Source organism: Natator depressus, chromosome 4 (genome assembly GCF_965152275.1).
Source record: "Natator depressus isolate rNatDep1 chromosome 4, rNatDep2.hap1, whole genome shotgun sequence".
NCBI classification, from domain to species: Eukaryota; Metazoa; Chordata; order Testudines; family Cheloniidae; genus Natator; species Natator depressus.
Genome location: NC_134237.1, coordinates 28,280,646 through 28,295,617, shown reverse-complemented (window position 1 = coordinate 28,295,617; position 14,972 = coordinate 28,280,646). Strand labels below are relative to the sequence as shown.

Genomic DNA, 14,972 nt, shown 5'->3' with positions numbered 1-14,972 from the left:
CTTCGGATCGGGACCACCGCCAGTCAGACTGTAACTCCCCTGATATGGGGGCAGGACCATGGCCGCCACATGGGCAGGGGCCCACCCAGTGGTCATTCTGAACCCCGTGGGCATAGCACCAGGCCCAGGGTGCACAGTCTGCAGCTTCCCAGTCGGCTGCCTCTGAAACAAGGGTACCGGAAGCCTTGGCCAGTCAGCCCACTCCTCAGGGTCCAGAGGACCCATCATGCAAGAAAATAAACTTTGACTTGATAGTGGTATTTTAAATATGATGGTTTTATGAGGCCTTGAGGACAAGGTATATTGAAACAAAAGTTCCGTGCAGGTTGTATGGGTGAATACAGCTGTGTCTGTGAATCGTAATGAGCCCATCACGATCTGTTTTTCCCGAGGCCACACACAGAAGCCAAGCTAAGATTTTATCAAATGAGGCACTTAACAGTGCTGCTGTACTATATAACAACTTTTATGAAGAGTCATGCCTATTTTTGAACAATATTGAAATTCCCTATGGCAACAGTATACAGCAGCTAAAGAATACAGTATTTGTTGATCAGTAGCCCATGTACAGTATGTAAGTATTTTAACTTATCACAATATTTTTCACTTTTGTTTTTTACATTTGTTTAAGACATCAGGACGTACACTAGTGCTATTTTTGCTGGGACAATGGATACAGAAGTGGGAAATTGTACAGTACTCAGTAGTAGTCAATCTCTTCTGTTTATTATTGTCAATGAGTGTATATTTTAGTGTCAGACTGTCACTTTTAAAAATGGAGGTTTTTTGGCTGAATGAACAATTTAACTAGCTATCTGAGGGCAAATGCTCATCTTGGAGGATTTTTTTGTTTGTTTGTTTTTTGTTTTAAAGGTTACGTCTTTTAACACTGATATATTCACTGGGGAGTTGGAACATTTTGACAAGAATAACAGGATATCTCTTCCGATACCCTTTAAAGTCCACAGTGTGTTTGCTAAGACAAAAAATCAGACCAGGAGAGAGAAACAACAGATTATGCAAGGGGATCTACAGTACTATAAAAAGCAAGAAAACAGCCTCTACATTGATTATTTGTGAGACATTCATTAATGTCCTATTCATTAATGCCCTAGAAAAAGGGGTAAATAGCGTGTTTATGAAATTTGCAGAAGACAGCAAAAAGGGAGGTGTTGTGGACACCAGCTGAGTAAGATAAGTAATCGAAAGGGATATAGAAAGACAATAACAAAAATTAATTTCACCTTGGAAAATTGCCCGGTAGCATATCTCAAAATAGAGATACTTGGGAAATAGTACCATAAGGAACAGAGGAATGATGTAATAATCTGATTTGTTTATCATTTTAGTTTTATCTTATCAAACCTATCAGTTTTCTCTAGCATTCCTGACTGTACTTATATAAAAGGCCACTTGTTGTCATAGTAACAAAGATGATAAAACAATTATTAGGGTATCATTGCCAATGTAGGAATGTTCACTACAAGTGACTTCTTTGATCTACTGATCCAAGTCCCAAGAACTGGGAATTCGGCTATTTCTTTGGGAGAAATTATTCTACGATTTAAATAGAACTAACTTTTAGGGAAGGTTTTTCTGGTATGTTCAACCTAAATTTTTCCTTTCTACAATTCATCCTGTTACTCTAGTCATAACCCTGTGTACCACATTAAATATTTCCTTTCCCTTTGTTACTATTTCCACCCCCTCGGTATTTTTACCAACCCCTTTTCCCAGCCTGTCACCTCATGAATGAAATGTAGTCACTTGGTAGCCAACCTGTTATATTATGTGGGAGCACAACTCATGGTTCCATTGGTAAAGTTGAGAGTGAGCTTTGCACTTAAAGCAGGGATTCCAGTGCTTTGCTTTGTATGTAGAATGCAGTATATCCTCCCCGAAATTATAGAACTTATTCTCTCAGCACAGAATGAATTTTCTGATAATTTACAAGCAGGCTGATTGAATAGTTTGTAAAAATTAATTTTAAAATGTTTCCTTTAAGAAATTTAGCACCCAATGTCAGACTGCTTTTTTCCTGAATGATCTTAGTGTTCGAATTACACAGATGCTTCAGATGTCCTTTATAGCAAAACTCACTGAAATTCTGTGCATAGGATACATCTGAAGACTTCATTTACAACTAATGGTCATATTTTCTCATTATTATTCATAACTGAAAGATTCTCCCTCATGGGAGCTGAAGAATCATGCTCCACTACAGAGATTTCCACTGAGAAATGCCTTATTTCAAAGTGGTTGCCATCCCTGATTGTTCTCAGTGGGACCAAAGTTATAGATTGCCCCCAATTAGATGACTGTCTCAATTTCACCACCAGTCTCCTATTATTCTAAAGGGCACTGAGGCCATAAGATGCTGGCTTCACTCTCTTAGGAAATACTAGGAAGCAGTGACCATTTTGTAAGAGTAACGCAATGAAGGAAAAAAGAGAAAATCTAATATATATTTAAAAATCATTTAAATCTAATCTGGGGCCACAAACTCTTGATTATATAACTCTTGATTATATAAATCTAATCTGGGGCCACAAACTCTTGATTATATAACTCTTGATTTTGGAATAATTGCTACATCCCTGTAATGTGTGTTACAATAAATTTACTGTACTTGCAACCTTAACTCCCATTTTAAGAGTTTAGCTCTTTGAGTCTTTCCTCATAAATCAATACCTCAGGTTATCCAATGACTTTTGTTGTTCTTTTCTGGAGCTGCGTTTTTTCAAGTTAACTCTCATTTTGTTTGCTTTGCCCTTTACAACTTCTCTACATTTCTTTCCCCTCACTGGTGGTCAGAGTTCCTCCCAGTTCAGGATCCACAAATCCAGTCCCATTAGTATTGTTGACCCCCTCTTCCATATCATAAATGGAGATGTTTACTGCCCAAGTACATTACACCAGTTCTTGCAGCATTTTACTAGACATTGCTGTCAGTTACACCCTAGACAACCCACCAAAAATCATGTCTGCACTAGATACCTCTCCTTAATTCAAATCATTGCTGTTTTATCTTTGCTGTTTGCTTACTGAGCTGCCAGTCATCAGCCCACACTGGCAATGTTAATATGTTCAAATCAATACGAATTAATTTTGTGAGAGATTGTATCAAATTCTATACTAAAATCAAGATATAATTCCTTTCATCCAGTAATTGTTGGTCTTTCAAAAAAAAAAATACTCAAGTCTGATTTCACCCATGAAGAAGAACTCTTGGTAATCCTGCTCCCATTGAAGTCACTGAAAAGTTTTCCATTAATTTCAGTGGGGTTAGGATTTTATCCCATAAACCTACACTTATTACTGATCGTGTTTTTCTTATCCATTTGACAAAAAAGTCCAAAAATAATTTATTGAAAAAAATCCCGCAGGTGGCTACAAATTCTGTCTTCATAAAACAGAATTAAAGATTGAGGAGGGTACATGTAGTATATTTTACTTTATTAGCAGCTGATGTCTCACAAATTAATAATGTTAGTAATCAATATTACACAATTTGCAATTCCACATGGTTAGATTATATAAGATGTTATAAAATATTGGTTCCTATATCTCCTTGTTCCTTAGGATAGTGATTGCTAAAATCATATTAGAATTCATATGGCTATTAATAAAACCATAAGTTTCTTGCTCTGGTTGATTATAATAGATCTTAAAACTGCAACTGGCTTCTGGATATAATAGTGCTTTTGTCGGTCATGATCCAGGAGTGAATGTATCAGGTGCCAGAACTTTGGACCAGTGTGATTTCCACTTAGTGACATCGCTGATGTTCAAGAGATTCAATTTTCTATTTTGCCTTGATTGTTTTCTAATTGAAGTAATGCATCCTGTGGCTCCCTTTTTTTTTTTTTATACCTCAGTGATCAGAAACCCTGCAAACTAGTGCTCATGAAAACTTCCAAAGATAAATGTTCTTCCAGGACAGTTGGGTCACCTGCAGCAACTAAGATTTTGGCACCGAGTCCTGATACGCTGAAATTACAAATTTCAGAGTAGCAGCCGTGTTAGTCCGTATCCACAAAAAGAAAAGGAGGACTTGTGGCACCTTAGAGACTAACAAATTTATTTGAGCATAAGCTTTCGTGAGCTACAGCTCACTTCATTGGATGCATTCGGTGGAAAATACAGTGGGGAGATTTATATACACAGAGAACATGAAACAATGGGTATTACCATACACACTGTAACAAGAGTGATCAGGTAAGGTGAGAGCTTCTCCGTTGGTTCAGAAGTTCTCCTTTCAATTAGGGAAGTACCATTAGAGCTATAGGGAAAGAGGCTAAATATCTCATTTCAAGAAACAAAATACCCATTGCCGGGGGCCGGGGGGGGAAACCCTTTAGGGTTAAAAAGGTCAGGTAAACTGGTAATGTTGCCAGGAAGTGTGGTATTCTTGACGCAGCTGCAATTTTGCTCCTCCCTAAAGCACTGCAGACTACCATCTTGTAAACTGTAGTCTGAGTTATATGAATAAACCAGCTCTTATTGTGATTACATTATAAGTCATATTGCTTGGTTGCTTAACACTAAAAACTAATTATTTTCTCTTCCGCGTTTGGAAATTGAAAACATTTAAAATACAAATTCAGAAAAGTCCGTGTGGCACTTTGAAACCACTGTGCAGTATTTTATTCTTTTGTAAAAACTGTATAATGTTACCTCAGGGAATTTTTCTACTTTATTTGAAATGTATCTGTTATACAGTATGTTTCTCGTTTGCTGTTCAGGTGATTTATAGGTAACTTCACTACCCTTTAACCAGTGATGAGCTGCCAAAACCTTAACAACAGGTTCCCTCCACACCCCATGAGGGGGTTGTTGCCCACCCCCGCCCCCCGGGACTCCTGCCCCATCCAACCTCCCCCCCCCCCGCGTTCCTTGACGCCCCCCCCCAGCCCCATCCACCCCCTTCCCCTGTCCCCTGACTGCCCCCAGAACCGGGCAGGAGGGTCTCGTGGGCCACCGTAGTGGGTGCCCACCCCACTCCTAAGAGCCAGAGGCACCTGCTGGGAGGCAAGGTGGGGAGTCCCAGAGGTGCTTACCTGGGGCAGCTCCCAGGAAGCATCCGGCAGGTCCCTCTGGCTCTCAGGGGCAGGGGAGCGTAGCTGGGGGGAGCAGGGGGAGCAGCCGCTCCCCCACTGATCACATCAAAAGTGGCACCTTAGGCGCCGACTCCCTGGGTGCTCCGGGGATGGAGCACCCACCAGCAGCTCCCCGCCCTGCGCCCAGCCCCAGCTCACTTCCGCTCCTCCTCCTCTCCTGAACGCACTGCCCCGCTGTGCTTCTCCGCCCCCCGGCTTCCCGCGAATCAGCTGTTCGGCGGGAAGGGGGGAGGGCTGAGAAGCAGGCGGCAGCTTCCCGCTCAGGCCGAGGGTGGCGGAGGTGAGCTGGGGCGGGGAGCTGTTCCCCTGCGCCCCCTCCCCCCCCCCGGGTTACCTGCTGCGGCGCAGGCGGCCCTCCTCGCCCCCCCCCCCCAGCTCATCTCCGCCTCCCTGGGCCTGAGCGGGAAGCCGCGGCCTGCTTCTCAGCCTGCCCCAGCTTCCTGCGCGAACAGCTGATTCGTGGGAAGTCTGGGGTTGGGGGCGGAAAAGCAGAGCGGGGCGGCGTGTTCAGGGGAGGAGGCAGAGTGGAGGTGAGCTGGGGCTGGGGCCGGGCCGGGGGTAGGGCGGGGAGGGGTGCTGCTGGTGGGTGCTCTGCACCCACCAAATTTTCCCCTTGGGTGCTCCAGGGCTGGAGCACCCATGGAGTCGGCGCCTAAGGCACCACTTTTGGCCGGTTAAATTTAGAACCCCTTTTAGAACCGGTTGTCCCTCGCGGAACAACCAGTTCTAAAAGGGCTTCTAAATTTAACAACCGGTTCTAGTGAACCAGTGGGAACCGGCTCCAGCTCACCACTGCCTTTAACCAGGAGGAAAAGTTTCAAATGAAGTGTCAATTGTTATTTTAAATTTAATTCATAGGGATGTGCAGTTCAAATAGATACATTATTAATGTGGTGTAAGTGAGAGTAGCATATAGATGATTTCAAAATCAATTATTAATTTCCTTCACTTTTTTAAAAGAATACTAAAAAGCATTCATATTTTGGCGGATGTTTCTCGTACTGGCCTGTCAATGAATCAGAGGCATTTCTAGAGACCTCTTCCCAAAGTTACTTGTAAAAATTATTTCTTTAACTTTTTCAATTTTTAAACATTTTCTTAATGAATGGAAAAAAGAAAAGTAGGGGAGGGAAACCAGCTAAACTCAGTAAAATGAATATTTGTGAGCATTAGAATATTAAATTCATCTTCAAATAATTAAATATGCCTTTTTCATTTGGCTTCAAAAGCAGCATTGATTCATTCTTGCTGCACAGCCAGTAATGAAATACATGCTATTCCACATATGAAGAGAATGACTCTTCATCTCCTTTTGGTGACCTCAGGCAAAATATGAAAAATGCTTATTGAAAGGACTGCCATTAGCTGTCCCATTTCTGTTGAAGTCAGACAAGCAGTGCTTAGCCACCTCATTTTACTGGAAAGCAGAGTAGCCAACTGTGTAACTATGGAATGCCCAAGAGTCAAACATGATTTGTTGAACGAAAATTGTTTGATTGGGCAAGGAGATTACATAATTTATGTCAGCCGCCTTCTATACCCTGAGAGATTAGGCTCCGGAATGTCCTGGGCCACCCATGTACCATGATGGTTGGCACAAAATGGAGGGATTGAGAGAGAAGGGTTCTTTTTAATACATCTGAAGGTCACATAGTCCCTTGTTTACAATGTGGATTTAAGATAGAATGTATTAAAGCAGCAATACCTTATCTGCTTTATACAGACCAGGTGTGGGAAAGGGAATGGGGAGCAGTGGGGAATTATTTCTGACTTGTATACTGTATTTTGACAAATGTAAATTATAAACATCATTGAAATATAATAGTCATCAAATATTGTGCCAATATTGACTTTAGCGGTATGTCTACATTGCAACTAGGAACGCACCTCCCAACCTGGATAGACAGGTACTAGAGGGGCTCGAACTAGCATGCTAGAAACAGCAATGTGGCTGTTGTGGCTAAGGCTCTCAAGCTCACCTGATCCCTCTAGGCTTGAGATTCAAAGCTTCAGACCAAGCCACAACATCCACACTGCTACTTTTAGCATGCTAACTCAAGCCCTACTAGAATGCATTTGTCTACCCATGCTGGGCGGCTTGTTCCCAGCTGCTGCGGTGACATACTTTAAGGCCTTGTCCACACTTGTGGTAGCATGTAGGGTCTGTGTAGCTACATGCCCCAGCGAAAGACACGCTGCATCCCCACTGCAGCGTATAGCTACATGTGGCAGTGAGGAAAGGCTCTGGCAGTGGGGAGCTGCTGGAGTCTCCTCCTGCTGCCTCTCCCCTGCCAGAGCCTTTCCCCTCAGACAGAATCTTTCACTGCAGTGGGGAGAGACTCCAGCAGAGGGAAACTACACTGCTAAAAATAGCAGTGTGCACATGGGAGGCATTGCTCGGACACGTAAAGGGCATATAGGATACATACACTAGGATTCTTTCGTGTCTGTACTCCACTTGCCTAAGCAGTGCCTCACCATCTCTCTATTTATACTCATGCTAGCTGGGCATGCAGTGCCTGTAATCTACATGGCACCCTAAATGTAGACCTACCCTAAGTTAACACTGGCTATTGGAACAAAGTTGCCCACTATGAACAAAGTTCACCACTAAAGACTTCGCTGGTTTTCAGGCAAATTGAAATTAATTCATATAAAGGTAGTTTTATTTCCCACACAATTACCAGTGTACAATATAGTGTCACCGGATTAATAATTGTTTGCTGACATTGCACTGATGCCACTGAATATACCACGAATGGACGTGTCGCAGCGTCACCATTGTGATGAATGGTCATTCCAATAATACGTAGTCCCATATTGAATAAATATTTCATCGGGGCTCTCCTCTAAACTTAATTGTTCAGGGCTTGTGTGTCATTGTGTTATGCTAATAATAACTAAGTTATTTTATACTGGCCATTTCAAAGATAACTTTCCCTCCACAAGCACAGAAACATTTAGCTTTTATATTTCAAAAATCTCTATAATGGTGTCTTTTGTTTTATATACTGTAGCACATTTATAGAACTTAAGTGCTATCACTATTTTTGACCTCTGGTGGGGATTGTCACACATGCTGTTAATGTTTCTTTTTCTTTCCTTCCTCTTAGCTGCAGTATTGAAGTATGAGAACAATGTTATGAATATCAGACAGTTCAACTGTTCCCCTCACCCATATTGGCTTCCTAATTTCATGGATGTGTTTACCTGGTCCTTGCCATTTGTTGGAGAGAAAGGTTGGTAACTTGCGGTGCTCGTGGAAGCTAAAACATGAATAGGGATTGAGGGTTAGAGTTACCCAAGCACCCCTACCATTAACAGGTTCAGCAGGCTGGGCTGCGTGGCTGTAAATAGCGTGGAGGTAGATTTAAGAGAGAGGCCTTTTGAGGGTGTCGTGATGAGGCTACATCTGAAGCAACACTTCAGGGAGTGCAGCCTTGACCATTCCCACGTTCTGCATCTCTGAAGATTTTTCCTTTTTTTTCAGAGCACAGTAATAACAGCTGTGCCATGATCAGAATGCTGTTGAAATAGGCTTGCATTTCAGTTGGAGATAAAAGTCATGGATTCTCTTCAATGTATTTGCTGAACTCTTTGCGCACTGTGATACTGCCATTTGCTGGTTAGAGAAGACCACACCAGTTGTGTCACTGTTATATATACTTCATCAGCTGGCCTCTAACCTGCTGATGCAGTCATACATTTCTCCCTTGATCAGTAAATTCAGATCATGACACATTGGTACCCACTGTGCTCTTCTCTTTCACTTGGTTTTCTGGGGGCAGGGGAACCCCCTGAAATATATAACATCTCACTAAGCTGTCCCAGCCCTGAAAGGGTCATTAGTTTTGTGCCTTACCATACTACAGAAATGTCATTGTTGGACAATGATACAGGGGTTTTGTGACCACTTTAAGCTGTGGCTGGCAAGTATACAACTGGAGGCGAGACCACTTGGGTCCAAAACATGAAGCTCATATATGATGACAGAGTATTTAAAACCCAGCAGTTCATCTGACTTAAAACTAGAGAGCTATGAAACTTGCTTTGATCCTTGCAATATGATAGAATGCCTAGCTGCAACAGCAGTTACTGCCAGAAAGTTAAAATGAACTCTTACAAGCTGCGTGGAGTAGTACAGTTTTATCTTAATAGGCTACTGAAAATGCAGCCCGCTGTGGCTTTACTTACAGTCATGATCAGCTCAGTTTTCAGTTACTCATTTATACTTTAAACAGTGGCTCTTTGAAAGAGTGGTTGAGGTAAAGCCAATAGTGGGATGCCCCAGGCCAGTGTGAACAAGACAGGCAATACTGAGGACAGTCTTCATTGATGCTGTAGGGTGTGCCAGCAAGGCATTTGTTGTCTCCATGCATGTTTCCACTGATAGAGGAAGTTCTGTAGTCCTTGCTGATGTGTCTTTAAAGCTTTTTAAAGACAGTAAAATGAATTCATTTTGTTAAGCCATAAATGTGGCCAGTCCCATTTTTCAGGCAAATCATGCTTTCTGGGTCACATGTTTGACTTTTGTTGCGTATTCTGCACATGGTTTCCCCAGAAAACTCCTACAGACTGTAAGAAACTATTTGAGGCAGGAGTGCAGAATATGTAGTAAAGATCCACACTGAGCATCTGATCACAGGATTTCTCCTTTTTTTCCTGTTTTCTCTCCCCTATTTTCCATGTCCCACTCCATGTTCAAGTCCTCAGTGATACTTCTGGTACTTTGACTGAAAATCCAAAATGGGTATTAGACGAATCTAGCAAAATAAAGCTGTTGAACATATGTTTTTGTGCTCTACATGGTTTTTTTTTGTTTTTTGTTTTCTTTAGTAGATTATTTTCCCCTATAAGGCCAACCAAGGTAGGAAGCTGTATATATTACACAATGTTAGTTACACCAGTCCTTGTCAATGTGGAAGTGTTAAGTGAAAAAGAAAAATGTCTGATTAATTTATGAACAACAGAATTCTGTTCACCCTTTTAATGTGTCAGACCACTGTGGCTATCACAGAAGAGCATTATTTGTAACTACCCATTTTGAAATTAAATCTCCAACCTTTATAGCTAGTGCAAGTCCAAACATATCTGGTAACTTTTAACGATGCTTAATACATGTAGATGTAGTGGAGTTTTTCACTTATCTATCTGGTAATGATTTGACATTTTTATGTAGTAAGTCTGTCTTTTCTAGAATTCTAAATCCCATCTCCGGGGGTGAGTTTTGGCTGTTTTTACACTGTACACTCTCTGGTCAGTCTTTCACTGCCACCGGGTCTGAAACGGGCTAAGAGTGGTTTAGGAACAGCTTGAGGTAGACAGCTTGGAGTGCAAGTTACAAAATAAAGAAATTAAAAATATTGCTCTTTCAGCAATAATGAAATATCTACAGTAAGTCCCGACCTTAAAGATACTGTCAATTTACATTAGCCATAGACCGTTAGGTTTTGTTAAAATAAAATAAATATTGCAAAACATTAAAATGAACAGGAACATTTTCATGATCTATTTTATTATTTATTCAGTATGGATATCTGAGTTGTTTATAAAACCTCCAGGTCTGGGAACCCAAAACTACAGCATTTTACCCAGTGCATGAGAAGAAGAGTAAAACAGACCAGTCTAGTTTCATTGTCCAACCTGAGTGAAAAGACAAAACTAAAACTCCATGACCAGGGAAAAGTAAAGCAGGATTTTAAAATTTATTTTGTTTTGTTGTAATCTAGGTTGCTGCTAGTGACTCAGAGAGAGCATGCTTTTTTTTTTTTTTTTTTTTTTTTAAATAATAGGAGTCTTATTGTTGCAGGGTGCCTTTAAATTTGACCAGCTTTTACCAGGAAACCATATCAACAACCCCTTATTAACCACATGGGATCTTTGGACCCAAGTTTATATTACTACAAATATAATATAAGGTGCAAACGGTTTAAAAATTGGATGAGGTGCTATTTGTTTTGCTTACATTCATTAACACTACTACGCTACAGCCTGCTCTCAGACTGATGAGGAAAACTCACCATTCATGTTTCTCATTTGTTTTTCCTCTCTAGTGACAGAGATGCTGGTAAATGTGCTGAACATCTGTTCAGATGATGAATTAGGGTCAGAGGAAGATGGTTTTGATGGTAAGAGCTTTCTGCCCTCCACTGAGATTGTTTGTTTGCTTTGAAATTATTTGTAAGTCTCAGTTACTAACATTAGCGTCCTGGTTTTCTGGATCTCATTTAAGTTCTGTCATGCTGCTGAAAACAACAGTTTGTGCTAGATGTCAATAGATTTGCATAATGCATGGTTTGGAGAGAATTTATTAAACTCTCCCCTTTGCCCACTTCCCACCCAAGCCAAAAGGAAAAAAAAATCATTTTACTTGTCCTCGTTTTAAAGAAAAAATAATAATTTGACTCCCTTCATGAAAACCAAGTTTTGCTGAATATAAGGGGCCAGGTAGTGCTACTGATTTTTAAGCAGAGCTACCCAATGTTTCCAATGGGGAGTTTTACTGAGAATCAATCGCATATATGGCCCCGAGTGACTTTCTGCTGCTTCTGGAATGCTAGATACTGCGGATTGGAAGAATGATACCCAGGACTGCAGAAAACTCTACTTTGGATCCTTGAATCATTAGAAAACAATTTGAATACAGTCGCTGGCTTAGGAAGGTTGTTAATTGCAAACACAGATATAAAAGGGACATGTTGCTCACCCATTCTTTCTGCACAGAAAAGAGAAAAATCTCCATTAGTGCTCCATAGAATTGATACTGTATGATGATGAGTGACCTCAGATCCCATTGACTACATTGTAAAAGGTGCTCAGTGCCTTTGGGATTTGGTCCCATGGAAGTAAATTAACTTATTCTATTATCCAGAGAGAAAATCAGAACGCAAAGTATGAAAAATATATCCCAGAACATAAACTGAAAGGAATTTGGTAATAGGATTGTGGAGAAGAGCAAAAAGAGAGGGGGGAGGTGAAAAGTTTATCAATAAATTAGGCTGAGACAAACATTTTATGAATTTAACAGTTCTCAGTTAAAAAGGCATCTTTTAAAAAGCTTCTGTTTTTCTTACATGGCGAGAATATGCCATTGACTTCTACAATTCACAAACACAAAGGAAGGGGAAAAGAATTAGTTTATTTCCTCTCTTTTCTGAAAGTTGTTTTGCCATTGAAGCCAATAGAAATTCCACTGGTGGAACAGCTACACAATTGGGACTTTAATAGTTTTCCTTGAGGATCAGGCAGGGAGAGTGCTTCAATGTAAACTGGTAATCCGTGCAGAGAAGAAACACCTGTTTGACTATTTTACTTGATACCTTTCGCTTGTGAAATGTAAGTAATCAGCTATTTTGCAGTTAAAACAGTGTGTGATAATGTATGAAGACCTACAGAAATACCAAATATGAATATAGTAGTGGGAGAGCCGTGTTCTTGTAGGTTCCAGTTCAGGAAAGCACATAAGCACATATCTAAGTCCCATTGACTTCAGCACCAACGACAAAACCTTTCAGGGTGAGATTTTCAAAAACACTTAGCATTGGCCTAACTCTGCTTCTGTCAAGTCAATGGTCCAACTGACTTTAACGAGACCAGAGTTAGACCAGTGCTGAGAGCTTTTGAAAATTTCAGCCTAAATGTTTAAAAGTGTCTATGCAAAAGTTACTTCTTAACAGAAAGAGACCAAGATGATGGCCACAAGTGCAGGGGAGAGATTTCATAGGCCTTGCAGTGCAAGTACTTTTGTGACCTGAAATTCTACCATGCTTATAAAATGAATTCACTGTAGAAGTAAAAATGCTCTATGTTCACTGTTTCTTTGACATTACTTGGTGTTTGAGTGGGAATGTGAGGCATCTGTTTTGCAGAGAGGTATATCCTGCCACCTTTCCCGTTTTAAGCTATTTCACAGCAGCATCAATGTCTAAGCAGGGAAAGCAAGCTGTAAGTCTTTTGGCTTGCTGATGCGTGCGCAAAATTATTTTCTGCATTCATAGTAAGTTTCCAAATGGGAGCAATTAAATACTTCCCACTTCTATAGGTTTTTAAGTTATTGTCTAAATCTACTGAGGATTTTTCTTTCTTTCTATTGCCATAGTCCCTCTGAGCCCCAGAAATATTAGAATAATTCTGTCCCTATCAAATACTATGTCATACCCAATAAATTCACAGGATGAAGGTATAGATGAGACTAAAACACAGATTAGCTCATGTCTGATTGAAATTGTTATCCATTCAAAGTTGTAAAATGCAAACTATGGCTCTGATCCTGCAAGCTACTCTGCTTGGGTACACCCATATGCCTGTGCTTAGCCCCAGTGACGGCACTGGAGCTTTTGGTAGGTATTGGGAGTTTGCCGGTGTGGAGCGGCTTGCAGGATCAGGGCTTATGTGTGCATTTGTGTGGGGTTTGTTTATTGTTTGTTTATTTACGAATGATTTCCCAATGCATTCTGAATGATTTCTACTGTATTGTGACCTGTCTTTAAGTCTGAAATATCTTGAGTTCCATCCCTAGGAAAGGCTGTACCCTTGTCTCGAAGGCAATATGGGGGGTATTTTCCTTTCATTTGTGTCCTTGGTGTTAGCTGATGATTATTTTAGCCCCTTGTGACTACACTTTTGTAGGGTCTTTGCATTCGTTCCCTTACAATGTGTCTGAATATTCTCTGTTTCTTCCTTCCTTCATTTGCTGTTCAGCCTCCTAAAAGAATTGTGCCTTGGAAAAGAATGCCTAAATCATTAAAATAACACATGCATTTTGATGTATGGAATAGTTTTCTTTAACATGACTACTTCAGAATTCTTTTGCACCATCTGTAGTTTCCAGAGCCTACTACTGCCATATTTCCAGAGCTTCATGCTAATTTTGTTCCTCTCCATTTGATCTCTACAAGCGCTGTCCCTGGTACCCACATAATTGAAGTGAGAGCCACAGAGGCTGTGCAGCGTTTTTCTTTGCATTTCCTCGTTGACTTTCATTATCTACATTGAGAGCCAAAATGACAGAAAAGCACTGAGCAGGAGGAAGGAGAATGATCTCTCGTAATATTTGAGCTCTCAGCATCCAATAGTTCTTCTTTCTTACCTTCTACCCCTCCCACATCACCAGCCCCTTCCAAAATTAAAGCACCAAATCCACCCAACTTGACTGCATGCTGTTCTTGTGAATCAGCAACAGTGATCTGGGTCATGCATGTTCAAGTCTGCCATCAGAGGATGTTGATGTGAGATAGCACGCAGTATATTTCATTTGCTTAAAGGAGATATTTATCCAGTCCTGATCCTCGTTCGCTGTAGGCAGTGTCTGTTAATGGTGTGGGGGGGGAGGGTCTAAATAACCTTTTTAATGCCCTTCCAAAGTGCTTGTGTTTCATTGGCTTGTTGCATTGGCTTTTTAATTTTATCTGCTTTAAAGAGACAAAAAAGTTTATAATATAATATAGCAAACTTGGATCATTTTCCCTTGCCATCCTTTTTTTTTTCTTCTTTCCTGCTTGTCATGGTAGTTGGTATGTAACCTGTTACATCAAAGAATGTCTTCAGTGAATGCTAACTAGTGTGTTGTATGGTTTGCACATCATACATATCACCTAGCAACAGGAGTACTTCTGCCTAACCAGCATACATCCAGAGTACCCTGGATGTATTTTAATTAGCAGCATTTCTGGCCTAACACATTTGATTGAAATAATTAAAAACCTTATGAGCTACTAATTAAAGCGATGCAATAATATAATAGACAGCTTGACACAAACGTACTGCTTGCTTTGTGTGCTGCACGCACATGATCTGACACAAAGAGGTTTCTTAATTACCTGGCTTAATTTTCATGTCACAAAGCACCTTCAA

At 40.7% G+C, this 14,972-nt stretch overlaps 1 protein-coding gene across 2 annotated transcripts in view; it reads left to right on the top strand.

Annotated features, from left to right (window-relative positions):
* Positions 1-14,972, top strand: part of PPP3CA (protein phosphatase 3 catalytic subunit alpha) — a 326,222-nt gene that overhangs the window by 287,281 nt on the left and 23,969 nt on the right. For both annotated transcript variants that reach the window (XM_074950676.1, XM_074950675.1), the window contains exons 9-10: positions 8,234-8,359; positions 11,174-11,248. In XM_074950676.1, coding sequence (XP_074806777.1) covers positions 8,234-8,359; positions 11,174-11,248 — 201 coding nt within the window. The remainder of the gene's footprint in view (positions 1-8,233; positions 8,360-11,173; positions 11,249-14,972) is intronic.